The following is a 20,688-nucleotide window of genomic DNA, read 5'->3' on the forward strand; positions in this document are numbered from 1 at the left end:
TTAACATCGCTGTGTGTATAGGCAGGGACATCTTTACCACTAACAGATATGCCACTGGCTTGTGTGGACCTTAATATGAATTACTACAGGTCTTTCACTGATAACTAGTTTTCTGTTGCTCTCATAATGATGATCTGGAGGACTGATAGCAACCCCAGTGGTTACATGATGTTGTTTACCATCATACTGAATCCATCTCCTGTTTTGTAAACTCCATACAATATTCTAAGCTAGAAAAGAATGCCAGTTGGGAATATTATGTGAATATCATGCATGAATAATGAAGAAGCTCATAGTGAATTATACATATCAGAGACTAATTAATTATACACAAGTAACATTAAAAACCGTGGTATAATGGGGCTTATAAAGTTAGGTATGTAATAAATAAGTGCACACAGATATTTACAAGGGAGTGAAGAAAATACTTGGGTTACATTTTCATGACCACCACTACATTAATTAAACACAAACTTATTTAAAAAAAATTGCAATTATAATATACAATACAGTCTTGGTATTAAAATGTATGTAATCAGTAATTAGTGACAATATTTAAATTAATTAATAAAACAAAAGAAAATTTGCTTGTGTCATAAAGCATAGAAGCTCTACCAAGACTGTAGAAAGCCATTGAACAGATTCTGTGATCCAGCTCAACGCTCCAGAGGTTAAAAAAAAACTTGTGAAAATCATTGATTTTATTGTAATTATTATAATAATCAGCATTCTCGTCTGCATACAAGTTTGTAACTTGGGTAAACTGAGGAACTCACAAAAATTTAGTACATGGACAATTGCACTACAAACAAATGCTCCATTTTAATACATTCAAATTTAATATTATCTAGAAATAATGAACGTTTTCAGCCCAATTTTTGCTCGCTGAAGGAAACGCCCACATACTCACATACACGTGTACTCTTATATATGCACTGCTATCCATTAAATAATAGATGAGGTTCCTGCCAGCTACGGATCTGGCCACACCCCCACACCCCCTCTTTGAAAGATTGCATATTTAGGTCATTTTCTCTTTCCCGGAGTGAGGTTTAAGATTCACATAATTAAAAAAAAAAATACCAGGAAACATTTCTGAAATTCAAGGATACGGTAAAGGTCAATAATGTACAAAATTATAATACAAAATCTACTAATAAAAACGGTACTCTTAGTCTACATCTACGATAACCTACTGTCGTGAGTACAATTTCAGCTTGAAATCTGTCAAGACCTTTAAATACAGAAGCTCATATTACTCGACTTTTCAATTTACTAAGCATAACAGATCGCACGACATTATCGAAAACCCTCCTTACAGATCGCAATTAGCCATATCTTACGCATAATTACAACGCTATCGCTTGGCCTGAGGCACGGAATAGTCATTCACATCTGATCTTTTTTTATTACAGGAAGAAAGGTAACAGACATTTATGCTAAGTCACGTTAAGCAAACAAATTACACGCCAGGATTACAATATTAAATGGATGTGTATTTTTGGTAAGAACACGAGAGAAACGGACCGGCGCTTTTTTTTTTTTCCTTATACTTTTCACGTTCGCATGTGAGCGAAATATCTGTCATTTTTACCTTTACCTGATTGTTCTCTACATTTCTTAACATTCGGGATGAGCTGTACTTGATCAAGCAATGTACTTACGTGCTTATTTGATACAAGAAAGATGAAACTGCAAAACTACTTAAATGACACTGTCGCGCTTGATTTTACGGGTACACTAATAATAAGCAGCTGTGTCTGCGTGTCTATACGGTAAACACTTGTAGCCTGGGTAGAAGTATTCCATGTGGGGATTACCTCGTCGAGGCCACCCCGTTTTTCACTTATATAAATACTATTGCATACGTTTTGACAGAGAACTTATCTCAGCCAATTTGTTAATGTTGTCTTTCGTCAAAACTGCGATTCGACAGTCAACTAAAATCTAATTCACTGCCAAGTTAACAGTGTATGGATTTTCACGAAAACGAGCTCAATCGGGGATCGAATACGTCTTCACGGTTGTGAGCCCCCAAAAAAAAAAAAACGCCACTTTCCCTACGATGTTTGAAAGAAAAAGTAGTAGGGATTTTGCATCTATAATTGATACTTGAAAATCCTTATGCTTGAAGACACTTCCGTGTGGATAGGAGTCGCTAATAAGCAGCTACCGGAAATGGAAACACTGTAATGTTTACAACTGTTATCTCTCCTAAATAAGTTATGAAAATGGATATCAGCCCGCAGATCTGGCATGCAACGATCCTAACAGATGTCTCCCAAAGGCACACAAAGGACAATAACAAATATTCAAGTGGGGTGAAAGTTATCCTTTATGGCAATGACATACATATAATCAATCATTTGGAATTTTCTAAAGGCTACGAGTCTAAAACAAATTCCGAATGTCTCACCTTGAGTGACAATTTCGTTATGACGCTGATTAATAAACTTGTTTACGTACTTCGGCGTCGTAATTACTGCAAATGAATCGGACAGATCGCACCGTTGATAAAAAGCCTTACATGGAACAGCGATGTTCCTAATGATGTCGCTAGTTACCGACGACAGTCAGCAAGCCTTTGTTGTGCTGTTTACCCGCCAGCTTTGTCGGATTGCTTGTACGCTCGGAGGCTCCTTTGTAATACCAAATTTGACGTTTTAGGCTGTAAGGGTTATGAGTGTGTGGATTTATCAAGGACTGTGCAGTTTAGGAGCCCAAAAAGAAAAGAATTTCATACTGTTACCATTATTTTTCCAATATGTGTTTGCCTTAACAAGGGTTACCTACAAAGAAAGGACAACAAACCGACCACAGCCACTATCGTTACTCGGTCGTGGATGAACCCCCAGTTAAGGATACTTTCGAAAAAAAAGTTGCTGCCTCATTTAAACAGAAGGCTCATTACCAGCAGGTCGAGCCCCTTACACACAGTGGCGTAACTAGCTTTAGTGGCGCCTGGGCCGGACTCTCAAAGTGCCGCCCCATTCCCGTGCTAAGAAGTATTAAGTGGTGAAAATTAAACGAACATTTTAAGCCTTAACATCTCATTCATGCATTTTACTTCATAAAGCTAAAACAAAAACAACACAGCAGATTTGCGACAGAGAAGAGAATAGAATAGTTCTAACGGTCGACACGGCTGGAAGAGATGAGACGAGAGCGCGCGACCCAGGAGAAAGAAACCAGGGTCGCCGTTGTCATAAAAACGCTTACTATCCAGCAGCAGAGTCGATAAATCGCTGTTCAGTGTTGCGATCAGACGAAATGTGCGAGAAAATCTAGAATTATGCCAGACCAGACCTGTCAAAAGATGCCAGAGTGTCGCCCCCCCTCCAACCCTAAGTTACGCCACTGCTTACACACATGGCACCATACACCAGTGTCATGCTAGCACTATCACGTTTCTGGATATTAGGGTCTATTAGGGCCCTTCCTTTCAGTACTTCTGCCACACCATCTGTGCAGAAACATTTGGAATATATGACACCACAACTCCTCTCAACCCTTGGAAATGACAATATGGCATCAGCAACCATCCGTATGGCAGATTCAGTGTGGATATCTCACACTAATATTTACGTCTACTCTCAGAAAGAATATCTGGCAAATAAAAAATCTCAATAGTTCAGACACAGGTGTAAAATCCGACAGTAAAATATGTCTCCACGCTAAAAAACAAGTGAAATATCAACCCAATATCAATCGCTACACTTAGAGTAGATACAGGCTGATCTGCCACAAAATTCGTGTTTACATTCAGACAAGTAGCATATCTGACACCGAAACAGGTTCGAAAGCCTGTACCAAAAATTCATCTCAACACTCGGAAACTGGTAGATTTACTGACGCCAATTTACCTCAAAGATCAAGGACAGGAACAGGTGGAATAACCCTCACTACTACTTACTTCTACACTTGGGATTAGAAATATCTGGCAACAGAAGTTGCCTCTAGTGTCAGAAGCACACAACAAAATCACACACATACACAGACATATATATATATATATATATATATATATATATATATATATATATATATATATATATATATATATATATATATATATATATATAATATATATATATATATATATATATATATACATAATTACACGAGTGCAGTTTAGTCTTCTAAATACTTACACTGCATGCAAGGTCACAGATTAATTTATCTATAATGTTCGTTAAATGTGAGTTGCTTGATTAACATTTGCACATACATGTGTCATATGCACCTATGTATGAAACTTGACTTTTCCACCTGCCTGACGAACAATGAGGAGAAAAGCCAACAGTGATAACGAACCGATAATTCATGTTAGTGCACGATCTAATAAACTCAACGGACGCTATATCATCTTTTCAGAAAAAAAAAGGCACTAAGAAAGTATGGCTCCAATACAAGTCCACCGTGAGTAATCTTTCCAGTTCCTGTTTAGATTTACCAAAAAGTACTAACAATGATATAACAACATAGTTTTGAACACCCCAACCTTTGTTGCAACTAAAATTCTCCAAGAAATTTATTCGACAGCAGCCCAAGATGAAGACCATGTGACTACGCCAGAAGGAGGGACAAAGAAAGACGAGGAAGGAGATGAGGTCAAAGACGACGACGAAGGGAAAGAAGCTGATGAGACCCAACTGTCAAAGAAGAAAGGTTTGAATTCAAACAACCACCTTAAATAAGATTTTTAAAACGAGACCAAACTGTCAAAGAAGAAAGGTTTGAATTCAAACAACCACATTAAATAAGCTTTTTAAAAGTCGTGAAAGCTGGAGCATAAAATTGTTAAAAAAAAAACTGATGATCACTTTTGAAATCAGTGAATGAAAAATGAACAGGCACTTGTCCAGGTGAAATCTGTAATTTTTGTGTCCGATGACTTGAAAATAACATGCTTTTACATTTTGCTTGCACATGCACAAGGGAACTATGATGCCGCTTTCCATCTATTTTCTCTCATTAGGATGGACACCGTTATCCAAGTGTAGCTTCTTGGATGTTGTTGAAGCTTTGGTGGCTTTGGTTTTCTGTCTTTTGTCGATAGCCTGCGTTTTGGTGGCTGTGATCTACATCAATTACTGCAAGACAGATGGCGTCAATTTTCTTTGCGCCTGGCTCATCGTCCATGGTAAGCATAACCATAGTCTTATATATTCCTCAACTAAAAGTGGACCTCATGCTTTCATTTGTCATAAACAAAGCAGTCTCTTTCACGTCCGTCAATTAACTTCTGATGCAAGGAGGAAACTCCAGTGTAGAACTCTTCCATATCATTAACCATTTTGTATTCTGCAAGCACAAGTGTACTTTCTGGATACAGTGGCCTTCCATTCCAACCCTCTTCCACACTCTCAAGCAAACACTTAGTCGATCTCCCTCACACATCTTCCAAATTACAGATAATTTTCACTAAGCTACTGTGCTCCCATTCTTACTACATGACCAAACTGCCTCAAAACACCATCCATCACCTTACCTACACTTACTTTTCTTACCACATCCACTCAGTAACACTGCAACTAATCTTTGGCCAGTAATTCACAGTCCCTATTCCTTCTCTTGTCCTCAGGTATCTGCATCTTGAGTGCCATGACAAGCATTGTCTTCTGGCGAGACCACAAGAGGACGAGTCCAAGTGCCACTTTTGCAGCAACAGGGTCATACCTTCTGGCACTGATTCTGATTTCTTTCTCAACACTTTGGCTGATCATTGGTGAGCACTGTACTTTTACTTACTCTATTGATTTCTGGATCTCATTTCTAGACAAAACGCAAAGGGTGCATCCCATGTCATAAACACATCTGCAACTTATAGCATACACATATACCACAAACAGGTTGAAAACATGTCAGTGGTCTTAAGTGGAGGACAGATCTTTGGAAGATGCAGAATAATCTTACGAAGCATTGGTTAGGACTTTCAGTTAGCTGCACACGTGTATTCAACCTTTTTGTGACGTGTGACAAGTTGCTGACATGTTTAACTATAATGTGGACACACCCTAAAGTTTTTTGTAAGTTTTGGCAATCTTTAAAAATATGTTTCCTGAAAACTGACTTGAAACTATAATTAACATAAATTTGGTATGAATGAGATTCTCCACTTACACCTTTCTCTATTTACTATTAGCTGCAACTGAAGTCGTCGCTTAATTTCTTTCTTACAGACTAATTACAATTTTCTTTGTCCCTTTCACTCTACTTTTTAATTTTTTTTTCAAATACTGTATTGACAATCAGTCACAAAGAAGCTTCCTCTGCTCATTAATTAACTTTGAGATGTTTTCCACGTGCTCAGGAAACGTTATTGTCTGGCTGTGGTGGGGACTCGGCTGGAACGATGACCAACCATGTTACGAACAGATGCTCAAGTTCTCTGTTGCCATCGTTGTGGTGTTTGATTGCTCCTGGTTTTTAACTGCCATAGTAAGCTAGTAATAACATCTGTTTATCACTCTGCACAGGAAATGACACACTTCAGTACAGTACACATACAGATGTCTATTTTATGCACATACACACAGACACACATGCTATATACAGTAATATATAATATACATGAATATAATATATGCAGTATATAATATTGTACCCTGTCTCTTTATAAATACAAATGTATCTTTTAGTTACAAAAATATATTTAACTTCCTTTTAAAAATACAAAATTCTGTTGAAATCATATACAACAGCATTCACAGAATCATTGCACAAAACCATGATATACATTGACATTGCTCTATTTTTTTAATCAGCCATGCTTTCTGAGGTTAAAAGTGACAATTCTATTCTGTATAACCTTGCTTATCAAGTTGATAGCATTTTTAATCTGTTCCACATGAATGTGTTTAAATTTTGAATATAATATAATAATAATAATATTCCAACTTCCATTCCCAGTTATCTGTCACACAAGTGGTCAAAGGCAGGTGTTGTAAGGAGGCTGACAATGATGAACAAGATGCTAAAGGTGAAGAGGAACAACATGCCAGAGACGACAATACGGGACAAGAAGAGCAGACAGAAGCACCTTTAGATAATAGGACCGTAACGGGGCAGTACTTTCGATCACTCTTCTGTCCTGTTAACAAACGTCAGTTTACAGTTGTTGTTTTGTCCCAAGTTTAATGATCATCCCCTTGATTTTGATGTACAGTAGAGTAATGTTGATTTACAGATCATTAGAATAGCCAGTTATCTTTTAGATTCGAATCCCCTTATTGCTGTTTCATATATAGAAGCAACGTCATGCAGTTTAACTTACTGTAAAGAATGCAGTATGCATATCTTGTTCCTGACTTAAGGGACCAACTGGGTCAGGTAACGCAGTAATGAAAAATCAAATATTTGCAAGTGTGATGGGCAGTGGGGCCAGTGAAATCTGAGTTTAAAAATAAAATCTTATAATGAGGTTATTGATGAGATGGTAGATAAGAATGTATGAAAAATAATTTAACAGAAGTATAAAAATCCTAAATTCCATTTAAAGTCCAGATTATTTCCTGAACTGAGATATGGACTTTAACATCATTCTCATTCCTAAGAAAATTAAGATTTGAAAAGTGGCAAAACTTAAGAGGAAGAGTGACAAATGAAGAAAAGGGAAGACAGGCAGAAAGCGAGAGAGGAAAAAATAAGAGTAACTTTCAAGTACTGTGTAGCTGTTGTTCTGATGAGAAGTAAGTGATTGGGCAACCTGACTTCATCTAGCTCAGGTGTAATTTAAACAAAAAACGGGGAAAGAAAATGAGTGGGGCCAAAGAAATAATCAATGACCCAAACAATGCAGAGAGTAGGGCATTCAGACAACAAATGGGGACAATGAAGGATGCCATCCTTCAATTTAGTATTAGTGGCTAAAACAGTACCTCCTGAAAAAGGAACAGTGTGATAGCTTTGCTGAAGAAAAGATAAATTATAGAAGAGGCAAGAATAAGGCTTAGGTATTCAGAAAAATTACTTCTGATTTAATCCTAATGAGAAGGGAGACATAGGGGAATATCCCAATTTTGAGAGTATTATTTATTTGGGGAAGAATAATACCTATATGAAACTTGGGCAATTGAGACAAAGAAAAGATCTTGAAAAACTGAAACAAAACTGATTAAATCAAAGAAGCAGATTCAGTAGTTAGCACTGCATGATTTTCTTTGAGACATCCTTGTGGTAAACTTAAAGATACATTCCTAATAAATCAGACAGTCTGAACTACCTGTCACAAAAGTATATTTTGTATTGTGCAAATTAGGACTTTTGGCCGAGAGAAATGATTCTGATCTCTCGGATGTGTTACAGGGGTGACCTGGCAATCATGCGTAGAATACTCAACTCTGATGCTGTACTTCATCATGTCTGTCATATCCTTAGTAATTGGTGCAATCTATGAAAATCGGTGCCCTAACACAAAGCTTCCCCTTTGGCTATTAATTCAAGGTATTGTATGACTTTTGTTTTTTAAATTGAAATTAAAATATACAGATATTTTATGCTTAAATGCTTCTTACTTCAGTTGTAATTAATCTTGATTGCAGTACATAGATGAATACCAGTATTTTTAACTCCTTGCATCTTTACATGTTAAATTACTTCTCCAGTTCATCAACTGATTCTGTTTCAGCTGTGTGCACTATCATTTCAACCATAACCAAAGTCTGCTGTCGGATACGTTGCCAAGCTATGACAAACTCAACAAGGAATTTTCTCATTTTTTTCTTCCCTATGACAGTACTCCTCATTTTTCAAGTTGCCTGGCTTGCCATAGGTAATAATATTGTATTTTCTTTTATTTCCATTTTCTAGCTTACCTTGAATTATTAGATTTTTAATCTGCTAGAATACATTTTAATGATATTAAAGTAAAATAAGAATCTTACTATAAAAATCAGCCCATATTTACCAATACTTTGGTAATAACTCTGAAGAAGCTTACGAAACAACTGAATAACGAAGCTCCATACGAAGAATACAGAGCTATAGTATTGGTAACAAGCCTTTGTCTCAAAGTTATTCAAGTATATTTGCTTCATGAGGTATGATATAAATAAACTGTACAAGTACTACTTTCTTACAATTTTCAACTTTAAGATGGTGTAATAGCAGTTATTATTCAATCATTATTAAACCTTTAAATATCTATTTTTTGTGGGCAAGCAATACTGCACAATGTTTCTAGTGTTGTCACTTTAAGGTAACACCATCCAGCCAGCCTTTAGTCTCACTAGCAATTGCAGTGTCTTAACTATAACATTCTGTATTTAAATGTTCATTTAAATACAATATTTATTCACTGACATTATTTTTCACTGCTGGGGCATTAGGCTAGAATAGATTACAGTAAGGTCCTTTTTTCACTCACAAGAGCAAAGAGTAAATAGTTCCCAAGAAGCTTGTTAACTCTTACAATTCTAGTAATGATTTTCACCTTCCCTTCTATCTCCTAAAAGATGTTTATTCCTTTGCAGTACACTCCTTTCCATCAAAAAGATATCAAAATGAGAAAAAACTCCATAATCAGCTCTTAAAAGACCCAGAAATTGAATTTAAACTTACTTTTGAACCATTCCTTCAAGACTTTTGGGGAGTGGAATTTGTATTTTATCCAAGTTTGTCATAAATACTTCAAAATAGTTGAAGCTTATGGAAATATGCACTGAAACACTTGATATACAAAAAGCAGCCTTCGTACATAGCACAAGAAATGGAAAACAGTTTTTATAATAAATTTTTTTTTTCATACAACCTCATCAAGCATATACAGTATTTCCCACATTCACAATCTCTAATGGCTCAAGATACACACTATGTTTTGTCATCCAGACAAAACCATTCATGCATGCACAAAATGGCCCCATTAGTAGGTACTAACCACTACCTTCAGTTCATGTGGGCTGGAAGCGAAAAAGCAAGAAATGAAATGGGAGGTGGGCACTCCATAAATATGATCAGTGGGTTTGCATGAAAAAATGTATAATATTTTAAAAAGTCAACTTGTTTCATCACATCCCAACCAATCATATGACCCATTCACGATGTAGGAAGAGGTCAAGAAATTAAGAACCCATGGTTTCATATATTAGCCCACCGAATCCAGGAAAGCAGAGCAAGAATAAACAGAACAGTCTTCAAAACTACAGGCATGCAGATATGCAGATGTTTCTGGAACATCAGACATAGCAGGAACAGCAGGGAGTGTGGCTGGTTGCAGTGCAAACAAGGTTGAGGCAATAACCTGGCAAAGATGGTTTTTGAGGAAAAAAAATTTTTTTTTAGTAATGCAGTAGGAAAGTTTTTTATACTAAAACATCCAAAGCAGAGAAGTCAGAAGTCAGACAGGTATGAGGTGGCACAAGAGCAACAGGCACAAGGTGGGCAAGTGCAGAAGCAGTCTGAGTTGAGCATGCAGTCCAGTCACTGGGCAGGGCAAGCACAGTAAGTGGGCAAAAGCACATCCCTAAAACACTTGGTATTTCACCAGGACCAAGAAACTGGAAAATTCAGAAGCCATCCTAGACATAGAAATTTGGCAGAAGTGTGCTCATCTCTCTGTAACTTGTCTGGTACTCCTGCTTTCATGGTGTACCACTGGGGAAGCAACCAATCCTGGTTGTCTCACAGGTGATTACAAGTGAATAGCACTGGTTGCAACAGGTGCTACATAGCAGGTGAACATTCATTTCCAGCAAGGACATGAAGATCTGACAGGCCCTCCCTGGAATACCTTGGCAAACATGTTGAGGATTAATTATGGTACAAGGTGAAACACAACAATGGACAAGCACCTATACACAAATACGGCTGTAAAACAAAGCAGTATAACAATCTGCATACATATTACAAAATACTTTGCACAGGAAAATTCACAAAATCAAGAATAAAAGAAAAAAAATTAACTTGCATTGCTGAACGAAATGTATACATGTAGATGTCAATTAGACATCAAGATGAACATTTAATATACAGAAAAAATTCATAATAATTCAAACATGAATACCTGTATATTGTTTACAAATCCCATCACCAAAAGATGCAAAAAACAAACATTGAATCAGCAATTGCAATGCAAAAAACCAGTTGTAACCCAAACAAAATAATTAAAGAAAAACATGTCCAAAAACAACTGGAATACACGAATAACAGGCAAATACTTGACAAGAATGAATTTGCTTAAGCATTTAAAAAATAAGCCAGTGATATTCACAGGGAGCTAGTAGTCTAAAAGTGTGAGTATCAGTTAATAATTATCTTTGTTGATGCCAGAAAATTGTTCAAAATTGCCAAGGAAAAGGGTGTGAAACTTTTGACAGAGCTTAAGTTGAAAGCACTAAACATCTGCAAACTATGAAGAGAGCCATTAATATCTAACAATGGGTTCATGATGGCATGCTTGACACTTCCTCTTCTTCTTTCTGGAGGACATTCAAGACCATAAATGTGGGCTACATATAACTGATGAGGTTACGATGAAAGAGTTTGTTTTTAGACATGGCTGCAAAAATGTGACTGCCACAAAATGTATAACAGTAAATATCTTCTATATTTTCTTCTTTACAGGGAATGATTGGGCATTCCATGCATGGCGGCACGAAAAACTCATATTGACAGGGTCATCCAACAGTACAGAAAGTACAGAGTTTGCAATCTGTGACCAAAGGCTATACATTTTCTTTTGTTGCATTGTTGCTCTTTTTGACATACCAGTGATGGTTTTCATTCTGCTAGTTATTGCAATGACCATTGTTTTGATATTCTATTTTGCCAGCCCTGGCAACCAAGATAATTTGTGTGGAAAGGTAAATAAAGGTAAAGACTTGGGAGATCAGACTAATGATGACAGAGAAGAGGGGAAAGAGCAGAAGACTCCTACTGATGTTCATGTGAATATAAAATACTGACAGGAAGACAATGATTTTCTACTTACTAAGAAAAGATGACATGTTATTTTGGAATATCAACAATAAATTTGTAAAGGGCAATGGAATGAGCCAAATGCATAATTTAACTTTTTTTCCAGAAAGGAACTGTTCTCCTCTAAAGATCTCACACAGATAACCTCAAAAACCTCTTCTGTGTACAGTGCTTAGATTAAGACTCTTGGAACAGATTTAGGAGGCTCCACAAAAAATTAAAAATTAAAATACTGGCAACATTTATATCTTTCATTCCTGATTACTAACTCTGTTAATCTATATTCTTGCATCCTTTCAGGCAAAAAATTCATGGAATCAGATAATATAGCAGTGACATAAAAAAAGAACTTTCAACGAATGTTCTTCTAAACAACTACGTAGTACTGTATGTGAATCACATTCTAGGCCGTATTTTATTTTAAATAAATATATAGGAAATACTTATTTTTCTTAAAGTACTGTACTTGAATATACTGTCCTGCTTACTTTTTCCCAACAATAAGTAATTTTTCCTATAGGAGGTTGGCTTCTTATAGACAAGACAAAATTCATTGCCACATTTATACTTGGCTTCTGAATCAAGGATTAACCTAAATGGAGAAAACTTTCACAACATTAGCTGTACTCTTAATCTACAAAGAAGGTTCGGCTATTTCCTCAATTTTGCCTACTGACAAATGTAAAATGTATTTCCTCAGTGCCCGCTGTTTTGTCATTGATAATAGGATCATCTATGATTACATGTAAACTTTTAACAATTAATCACTGAATAATTCTTACAACTACACAGACATATTACTCTAATCGTTGTCCTGAAGTAAAGATCTCATTTCTGCAATTGTCTTTTGAAATGATGATAGGTGTAGTCTGAGTTATGTAATACTGTATCAAGTAATGTAATGTGTTATGCTTCAGCTTCAACTACTAAACGACCGTAATACTGCAGATTCAGCAGAAACATGAAATTTTCCAAAGAAATGAAAGAAAAATGCCAGATACAATCACATAATAGCATTAAAATAACATTTGGCAAATGTTGATTAATTGCATCAACATTTGCAAAATACTTTCATCACAAGGAAACTAAAGATACTAAGTAACCAAAACAAAAATATTTATTGATTAATAAAGATACACATTCACACTTTTGTTAATGAAAAAGTAAACCTTTAGCCATTCAAGTTGGGTCATTATTGTCACAGTGAATGCATGAAAGACTATCAAGGAAGAAAGCTCACAGTATGTACATAGGCATGTCAAGCAGCTTATGATTGTTAACTGAAACCTATTGTTCTTAAAGCATTGGAAATTAAGTACCATTAAATTTGACAGTAACATAAAATCATATTCTCATCGACCCACCTAACCAAGTTCTCCAGTTCAAACTGTCTTAATGCTTGTTTGTGGTGGAAGACCAATGCAAATTTTAATCAACTATTTTTTTTCTATATTTCTTAAACATACAGCGCTCCTCTTAGTGAGGGTTTTGCTGTGTACAGTATACTGTAACTGATACATTTGTCCTTATAATTGATGATTCTAGCATAAGAAAGTAAACAATCAACTTAAAACTTCATGTTAGTGAAAGAAGAATGTTGATCAAGGGAGTATTCAATTCTTTACAAATAACAGCCTGATTTATTGGTTCCCCAGTTTTTGGACTTTCATTATTCTTCCGAATTTAATGGAGGTACAGTGAGACTTATTTCCATTACTGTTATTATTTGTAATTGCTGTCAATCCTTATGAAAGACTATCACTAGGCAACAATCTATGGACAGAGCTATTTCCCGGTTTTGCCAACATAGACTCGTGAAGCCCAGAAAACTCTGCAGAAAATCCAACAGATATCTTGTTATCAGAAGAGTGGCTGGCCACATAATTCTATAAGTCTGCCTTGTCAAAGAAAAGTCAAGGAACATCTAAGAAGTCTCCAGTATATTCTTACCAACTCCCTTTAAACAGGTACCTGTCTCATCATCTGCAGAGAGCTGACATTTTCACCCTTCACAAAAGCTTGGCCACTGATCTCCAACAATCTTTCTCCATCATGTGCTCTGCTACCAATGTTAGCACTAGTTTTCAAGTGGGATGAAGTGTGTTCTTTTAGCTGCATTTCTGTTTTGAATACCTTAATATATTCTAGGCAGGTGTGCTTATCATCATTTACATGGCTATGCAAATGAGTTTTAAGGCAACCTGGTAATGTAAACTTTGCTGCATTTTGAGCATTCACTACTTTTTTTTTTTATCATCCACAAAGAACAGGTTTCATAAATCCAATTAACTTTTTGAATTACTGGTTCACATAACAATGGATGTCATTCAAGCTTAAAAAATAAAAGTGTACTAACCACAGTTCTACAAAACTAAGAAAAACAGTGTACTGCCACTGGCAATTTTGCAAAGCAAGCTACGATAATTTTTTACTCAAAACGACTTCAAATAAGTACTTACAATTCAAAAATCTTCAAATAAACCATGATGTATGTTCCAACCATATCAATTAATTACTGTACAGAGCATTCTGATCTCATCAGTGTCCATATATGTCATCTGGCCACATTCCTGCAAGAAAAAAGTCAAATTTACAACGAGTACTACAAATAACAATTCAACCTACAATATAAAAAAAAATTCTTAAAATGAAATTGCTAAAAATTACTTTAAAAATACATGCTTTCAAAATACAAACTTTCCCTTAACAGGAAAACTCAAATAAGTGGTCATGTAAAATGTGAGGACAAAGATGAGCATATCTATGCTGACTCAATTTTCTAACTTCTGTAAATGAATTATAGTTTGTAAAACACATCCTTCAGACCTATAAAAAGCGTGAAGCCACCGTCTCTGATGGAATCTAGCAAAGACCATGCTGTTTCCATCTTAGAGCAAGTTTGTAAAACATACTTGTTCTGCAATGAGAGGTCAATGTTTTCACTAGCTGCGTACTTGAATTATCCTTCAAGGAAAGTAAGTGGTAGGCACCTCTCCCATTATAAGTACCCCCAGCCCAGATGGGATGGTTCTTGCAGGAGGTTGTGGGACAGGTACAGCAAGAGCAGGGAGGAAGGAACTGGTCAGATTAGGTGGCGTCACCAGTGCATGTTCCTCAGCGATGACGCTAGCAAACACTTCCTGCCTTTGTTGTTTCCTACTGTACTTCTCCCACTGAGAGAAAAATCAACCAAAGGACTTCTTGCCGGGAGAAATAGAATTATAGGGGCAAACTTTCCCCTGCAAAAAAGAACACTATTTAAGCTGGCCAATATTTAACATGAGATATGAAGCACCCTTGAGGCCACCCATGTGCCTTGCAACATTTTTTTTTTTTATTGTGGTTACAAAAAAACACTCCATAAAACTAAGCAAATTCACAAGAAACAACAAACAGTTCAACAACAACATTGAGAGACAGTACAGCGGAAGCCCAAGGTACGAGCTGGCTGAAGCAAAAGTGTTTGGAGAGGGTAGGCAAGGGAGGGGTATTCCCTCATTCATCCCAGTAACCAGATTATGACCTTGTTACCAACTTCAATAACTGTCTACCAGCTCATGCTGAAGGATACTCTTATATAAAAGGCAATGATTTGTAATTCCTTAGGAATAAATAATATATGTGCTCAAAAGTAAGCAGAAATGGGTAATACTGCAGAACTGTTGCACACACATCATTCTACAATGCGTGATGTAATGTTTGGGAGTCCCAGGAAAGTAAAGCCCCAGCCAGTTCAGGACATGGCACCCTAGAATATGTTAGGCTGAGGGAAGGTCCGGTTAAGATGCCTCCCTATTGATATGTATTTTTGATCTGCCTTTTAGCAGCCCACAACCTAAGGAAATATTCCTAATGTATGCATCTCTTCCCACACTTATCCATTAAAGTTCACTGGAACTGTATTCAATGACGCAAGAACGGTATTATTTTATAAGTTGCCAATACATGCTATAAAACTGTAACCTATATTTTTTAAAAGAGCTCTTCATTCTCGTTATTTTGAACTCCATAAACACTATGCGCAAATGATGAATAAAAAATTAATCAAATTACGACTTATAAGTTGGTATGTGTAGGTTCTTTTAGTGCCCTATCATTTCCTAGCCATTTTTGTGCATAAATGGCTGGCTGGAGTCTTATTGGCAACTTACAAAATTTTACCGCATGATCTAGGCCTACTTCACTGGATAGGGAAAACATTATTATACAGCTAAATTCATTCCCAATAGCACAAACATACGATATTCCTGATCTGAACTAAGACTTTGAAATGAGAAGGTCTAGTCACAGGCTATGATGAGTCTGGGGTTACATGTGTTTTATACTGAATCCAAGGTTTAAACCCTGGATGACATGGATCTCTGTGGGTCATCTATCCCCGCCTTTAACATGATTTCGCAGGTTTATGCAGACGTGTTAAGGTGCATATTTAATCAGCCTACCCTATAAAATTAGCCTATAGGCCTAAAATAGGACCAAGGTTAATAAGGCCTAGGATGAACTAGGGCACTCATTTTGTCTAATCTTATTGTATCAGTAGGCCATCCAGGAAGGGATTTAACCTGACTCAGTCTAAGTTACTTCTCTCAACTTGCAATCATTACAGGGCCTAGTTGCCTATCAAGCTTCATATAATGCGACGTTTAGCCTTGCTAGACCAATGTCAAAACATGTTTCATAGCCAGAGTCCAAGTCTTAACCTATCTCCCTTCTGAGGCCCGTCCCCAGCCTCGATTCATGTAGGCTTTCGAGTGCAAAGCCCTTTAAAAAAATTCCTGGTTTTGGCTAGCCTAACTGAAACCGGAATACTTTACCCTACTAGGCCTAATAAAAGTCTGAACTACTCTTTAACAAGGTCTTGGCTTACCCAGTTACTAGGCCTAATTAAAGTAGGCTATTCTCATTTCTTCATTGCAAATAGTCAGAACTCTGAACTGTTGCAGACTTTAACATTTTACGCGTTCACAAAAGATGAAAACAATCAGACTAAAGCCAGTTTGAATGTCGTGAATGCTTGCGACAGCAGTAAAATAGTAGTATTATAAAGAATTCTGCTTTGTAACGGCTCACTGTCTCGTTTTCGCCTGCATGTGGCAGTGCTTGTTAAGATCCTCTATACTGTATTACCATAATCATGTTTCATAATTTCACTTTATTCTTCACACAGATCTTTTAAAATAAAAAATATTGGGTATAGTTGCTGCATAAAACTAAAATAGTTTCATCCTAATATCATTGTATAGTGTCCAAATAACATTGACTTTTCCTTGTTATCATATCAAATTTGTAATTTTATGTTCATTTTAACTTTCGTATATTGACATTTAAGGTCGATATTCTACATTTTTTTTCCTGTTGTCTATAATTCCTTCTAGCGGTCTTTCTTTAAGTTGCCGAATCTTACTTAGAATTACATCTCTTTCGGGTATTCTTTAATTTATCTCATATAAGGTAATCTTACAGGTGAGGCTGCTCCTGTTATTGTTGAAAAATTTTGTCCATTGACAAACTGAATGAAGCCTGCAGTATAGGCCTGCACTGGTGTTGAGTAATCTACCTTTTTTTGTAACGGCTTTATCTTTAATTTGACAAAATTATTTCAAGAGCATAAAAAAGGGCATTGCCAATCCTCCCCAGTAAAGTTTTCTGCCATTACCATGCTACATCTTGTACTTACTTGCATTGTTTGCCGTCTATTTTGCTTAGAAACAATATTTCGTGTGATTGACAGCAACCCCTTAGGTATTTTTTTTTGTAAGGTTTTAAACCCTCAATGGAACGAACATCTGTAATATATCAGTCAGTAATTATTAATAGATCACATTTATCCTTCTTTGTGTTTAATCCCCCGCCCCCTCCCTTTCACTAGCTATTTCTATGTTATTGCATTTAATTTCTTTTCTAAAAAAGAAAAAATATATTAGAACCAGGCTATCATATACACAGGACAGGAGCAAAACTCTGCTGATACGGGAGACACCTTCGTTAGCCTTACCTCATTTACGGGAGGCCTACGTGCTGGCATATGGCTAACTTAATCTAAAGAATGGGTATTTTTTTTATGCTTAGTCTGGTTGATTTTATTTAAGTTAAGTTCTTTTGTCTTTTGTTCATTATTGAGTAAAACGGGAAGTAAAGGAATGCCACCTATGAATTAATGGCAAAAAAAGGAAAAATTTAATTAACAATTGGGAACATATAAATGAACAATAGGACCTGAAAAAGCGACAGAAGCAACAAAAATCATTAACCCATATTAATTAGAGGGGTTGAAAATGCGAAACCCGCGATTTTTACGGCCATCCATCATTCCCAATTGGTGACGTCATATATTGCTTTTATACGCAATTGAGTTTTAAGCTTACTAGGCGCTACTGCCGCTGCTTACGTCACCCAGTTGTTGCCATACGAAACCAACAAAAAAGTATTTTAATCCTGTTTAGTAGTAACATAATGCTTTACATCATCAGTGTTTGTTATCAGAAGATTTTAGGACTTATTACTTACACACAGACACATATATACTGTATATATATACGAGTATATATATATATATATATATATATATATATATATATATATATATATATATATATATATATATATATACTGTATATATGGAAAGGATTGAAAGGGGTTCTGTCAACCGGTAGACATCAGTAGGTGCTGGGTGAAGGATCAGTCCTTTATTCCTTTTCTAAGTACTTGATTATTGCTGCAGCGTTTCAAGACAAAAAAAGTCCCATTGTCAAGCTATAAAAAGAGAAGACAAACGTTAAAATAACAAACTCGGACTAAAAATTACAGTAAAAAAATGTACAAATAATATAAATGACAAGTACAAAAGATATGGAGGAGTGATTACCATAACGTGCTGAATGCACAGACCGAGTGACAATTCAGGCCGGGTTCAGCTTCGACTTCAGCTCACGAGAGATACAAAGGTGTTGAGGAAGTCTGTGGAACAAGTTTAATGGAGAGTGACTCTAAGATTGATAAATATTTTTCGTTAAGAGTTTGGCCTATAATTTTAAAATCTTCCGTAATTTATGTCAGATTTACATTTCTTTGTATGTTCACGTATATTGTACATGAAAATTCAGGATTAGTTAATTTGACACCTGTTCTATAGCTAACGCCTCGATGAGAGTCCATTCTCACTTTGAGTAACCTCCGTGTGGAGCCGACGTACTTCCCAAGTTTACATCTAGGACAATTAAATAGACATACGACTCCTGAGGTTAAGTAGATCGAGTTTCTCCTTATGTTTAAATAGAGATCTAATATTCATTGGGTTGCAGGTTATTAGCTTTAATTCAATTGCAGGTAGAAATTTCTAGACTAACAACTTCAATTCACGGTAGAAATTTTGGTCATGAATAAATGGGACACTTGCATATAATCGTAATTTTGGTACTGTTGGTATTTTAATTTTAGGATGGAAGGTATTGTTTAAGAATTTGTAGAGGCCTTTATAAAAAAAGTTTCAACGGAAAGCAATTGTCAGTGAGATATTGGTGAGATAGGTTATTGTTATTTCACTGTGAAAAGGATTTCAATCAGACGTTATGTTAAAAGCCCTATGAAAGAGGGTAGACGTGGAGTTTAGTTTAAAATTATAAAAACTGTTACTATAAAAATTTGGGCCTAGGCCGGTTAAAGTTTTTTTTCTAAAAACCGTGGTGTTAAAATGATCATTATATTTAAAAACTGTTACATCTAAAAATGGCAGCTTATTTTCATATTCAGTTGTAAAATTAATGTTAGGATGATACCTTTTTTACTGTTCAGAGATAAAGATCAGGCTGATGAATTTCTTGATTATGCCGATAAAATACATCCGTGATATCTGTCTCTCATACGCTGTTTGTCCTCTATTCTAGCTTTATCTTATCATGATTCTTGTGAAATAAGTCTCTTAACACCTAGATCACATTCTGATATGTAATGCTCAATATTCCCAAAAGTCGGGTGGTATATGTGATGTTTCTTTGACTTCACTCTATACATATATTTTAGGTGCAAGCTCTTTTTTTTTTTTTTTTTATAGTTACGATGTCAGTATCACGAATCTCAATTGAAGTATCGTCTTTCTCCTTCTGTTTCAAAATTCGTATATTCTGTCTTCTCTGTAAATGCACAGTCAGCAATTTGAATTCCTCCCAAAGCCTTAACTTCGTCTTTCTCCTTTTCTTTAACACTCCGCTCATTGTCTGCAGACTCAACAATCAGGAGCGTCTTCTTAGCACTCTTCCTCTTTTTGACCGCATCAGCATACGAAGAATCCGAAGTAATTTAGCCTGAATGCCTCTCCTATCTTACTGATGACCTCACCTTTCACTTCATCCACCTATACGGAAGTATGATTGACTTCCAGCACTAGTGTCAGCCCCAATTAAAATTCCAAAGTTTCCCATTGATGTTCTGAATGACCTCTCAGCACTTTCCAACCATCAACACTTTTAGAAAGTTTTCGCTTTTCACTCCATCAAGACCGGCGCATGTGTATGTGTGTGTGTGTGTGTGTATGTGCACCCATGTACTGTACTAGAAATTAGTAAACCCAGTCCACGCAATGTTCTTCCCCACGCCCGTATTGCACGAATAGCGAATCATAGCAGGCTAGCTAGAATTAACCACTTACGAGTCACCCCATTGTGTCCAGCCAATCAAGAAGCGCCGTTCGTGAAGCGTCTGGTGCGGGAGCGAAAAGGGGACGCGTCCGACCGTCACCACTACTCAGCGAAAATGTAAACCAACCAACCAACAAAC

General features: G+C 36.2%; 1 protein-coding gene across 2 annotated transcripts; it reads left to right on the forward strand.

Moving 5' to 3' along the window:
• Window positions 1-4,276: 4,276 nt before the first annotated feature.
• Window positions 4,277-12,157, forward strand: LOC136846023 (uncharacterized). Of its 2 annotated transcripts, none has more exons than XM_067116650.1 (9): window positions 4,277-4,419; window positions 4,543-4,668; window positions 4,979-5,143; window positions 5,585-5,728; window positions 6,314-6,441; window positions 6,913-7,105; window positions 8,308-8,445; window positions 8,630-8,773; window positions 11,563-12,157. In XM_067116650.1, the coding sequence occupies exons 1-9, from the start codon at window positions 4,398-4,400 to the stop codon at window positions 11,901-11,903; spliced, it is 1,401 nt and encodes a 466-aa protein (XP_066972751.1). In that variant the 5' UTR covers window positions 4,277-4,397; the 3' UTR covers window positions 11,904-12,157. The 2 variants fall into 2 exon arrangements, with proteins under 2 accessions (XP_066972751.1, XP_066972752.1); XM_067116651.1 differs by having other exon boundaries at window positions 4,546-4,668; window positions 11,563-12,046.
• The last annotated feature ends 8,531 nt before the right edge of the window (window positions 12,158-20,688 follow it).

This window comes from Macrobrachium rosenbergii, chromosome 14 (assembly GCF_040412425.1).
Source record: "Macrobrachium rosenbergii isolate ZJJX-2024 chromosome 14, ASM4041242v1, whole genome shotgun sequence".
NCBI lineage: Eukaryota > Metazoa > Arthropoda > Malacostraca > Decapoda > Palaemonidae > Macrobrachium > Macrobrachium rosenbergii.

Bases quoted from the DNA above. Each gene is read 5' to 3' on its own strand.
- LOC136846023 (XM_067116650.1), top strand. From the start codon at position 4,398: ATGGCTCCAATACAAGTCCACC. The intron at 4,669-4,978 runs GTTTGAATTCAA...TTCTCTCATTAG, and splicing joins CCAACTGTCAAAGAAGAAAG to GATGGACACCGTTATCCAAG. The intron at 8,774-11,562 runs GTAATAATATTG...TCTTCTTTACAG, and splicing joins AGTTGCCTGGCTTGCCATAG to GGAATGATTGGGCATTCCAT.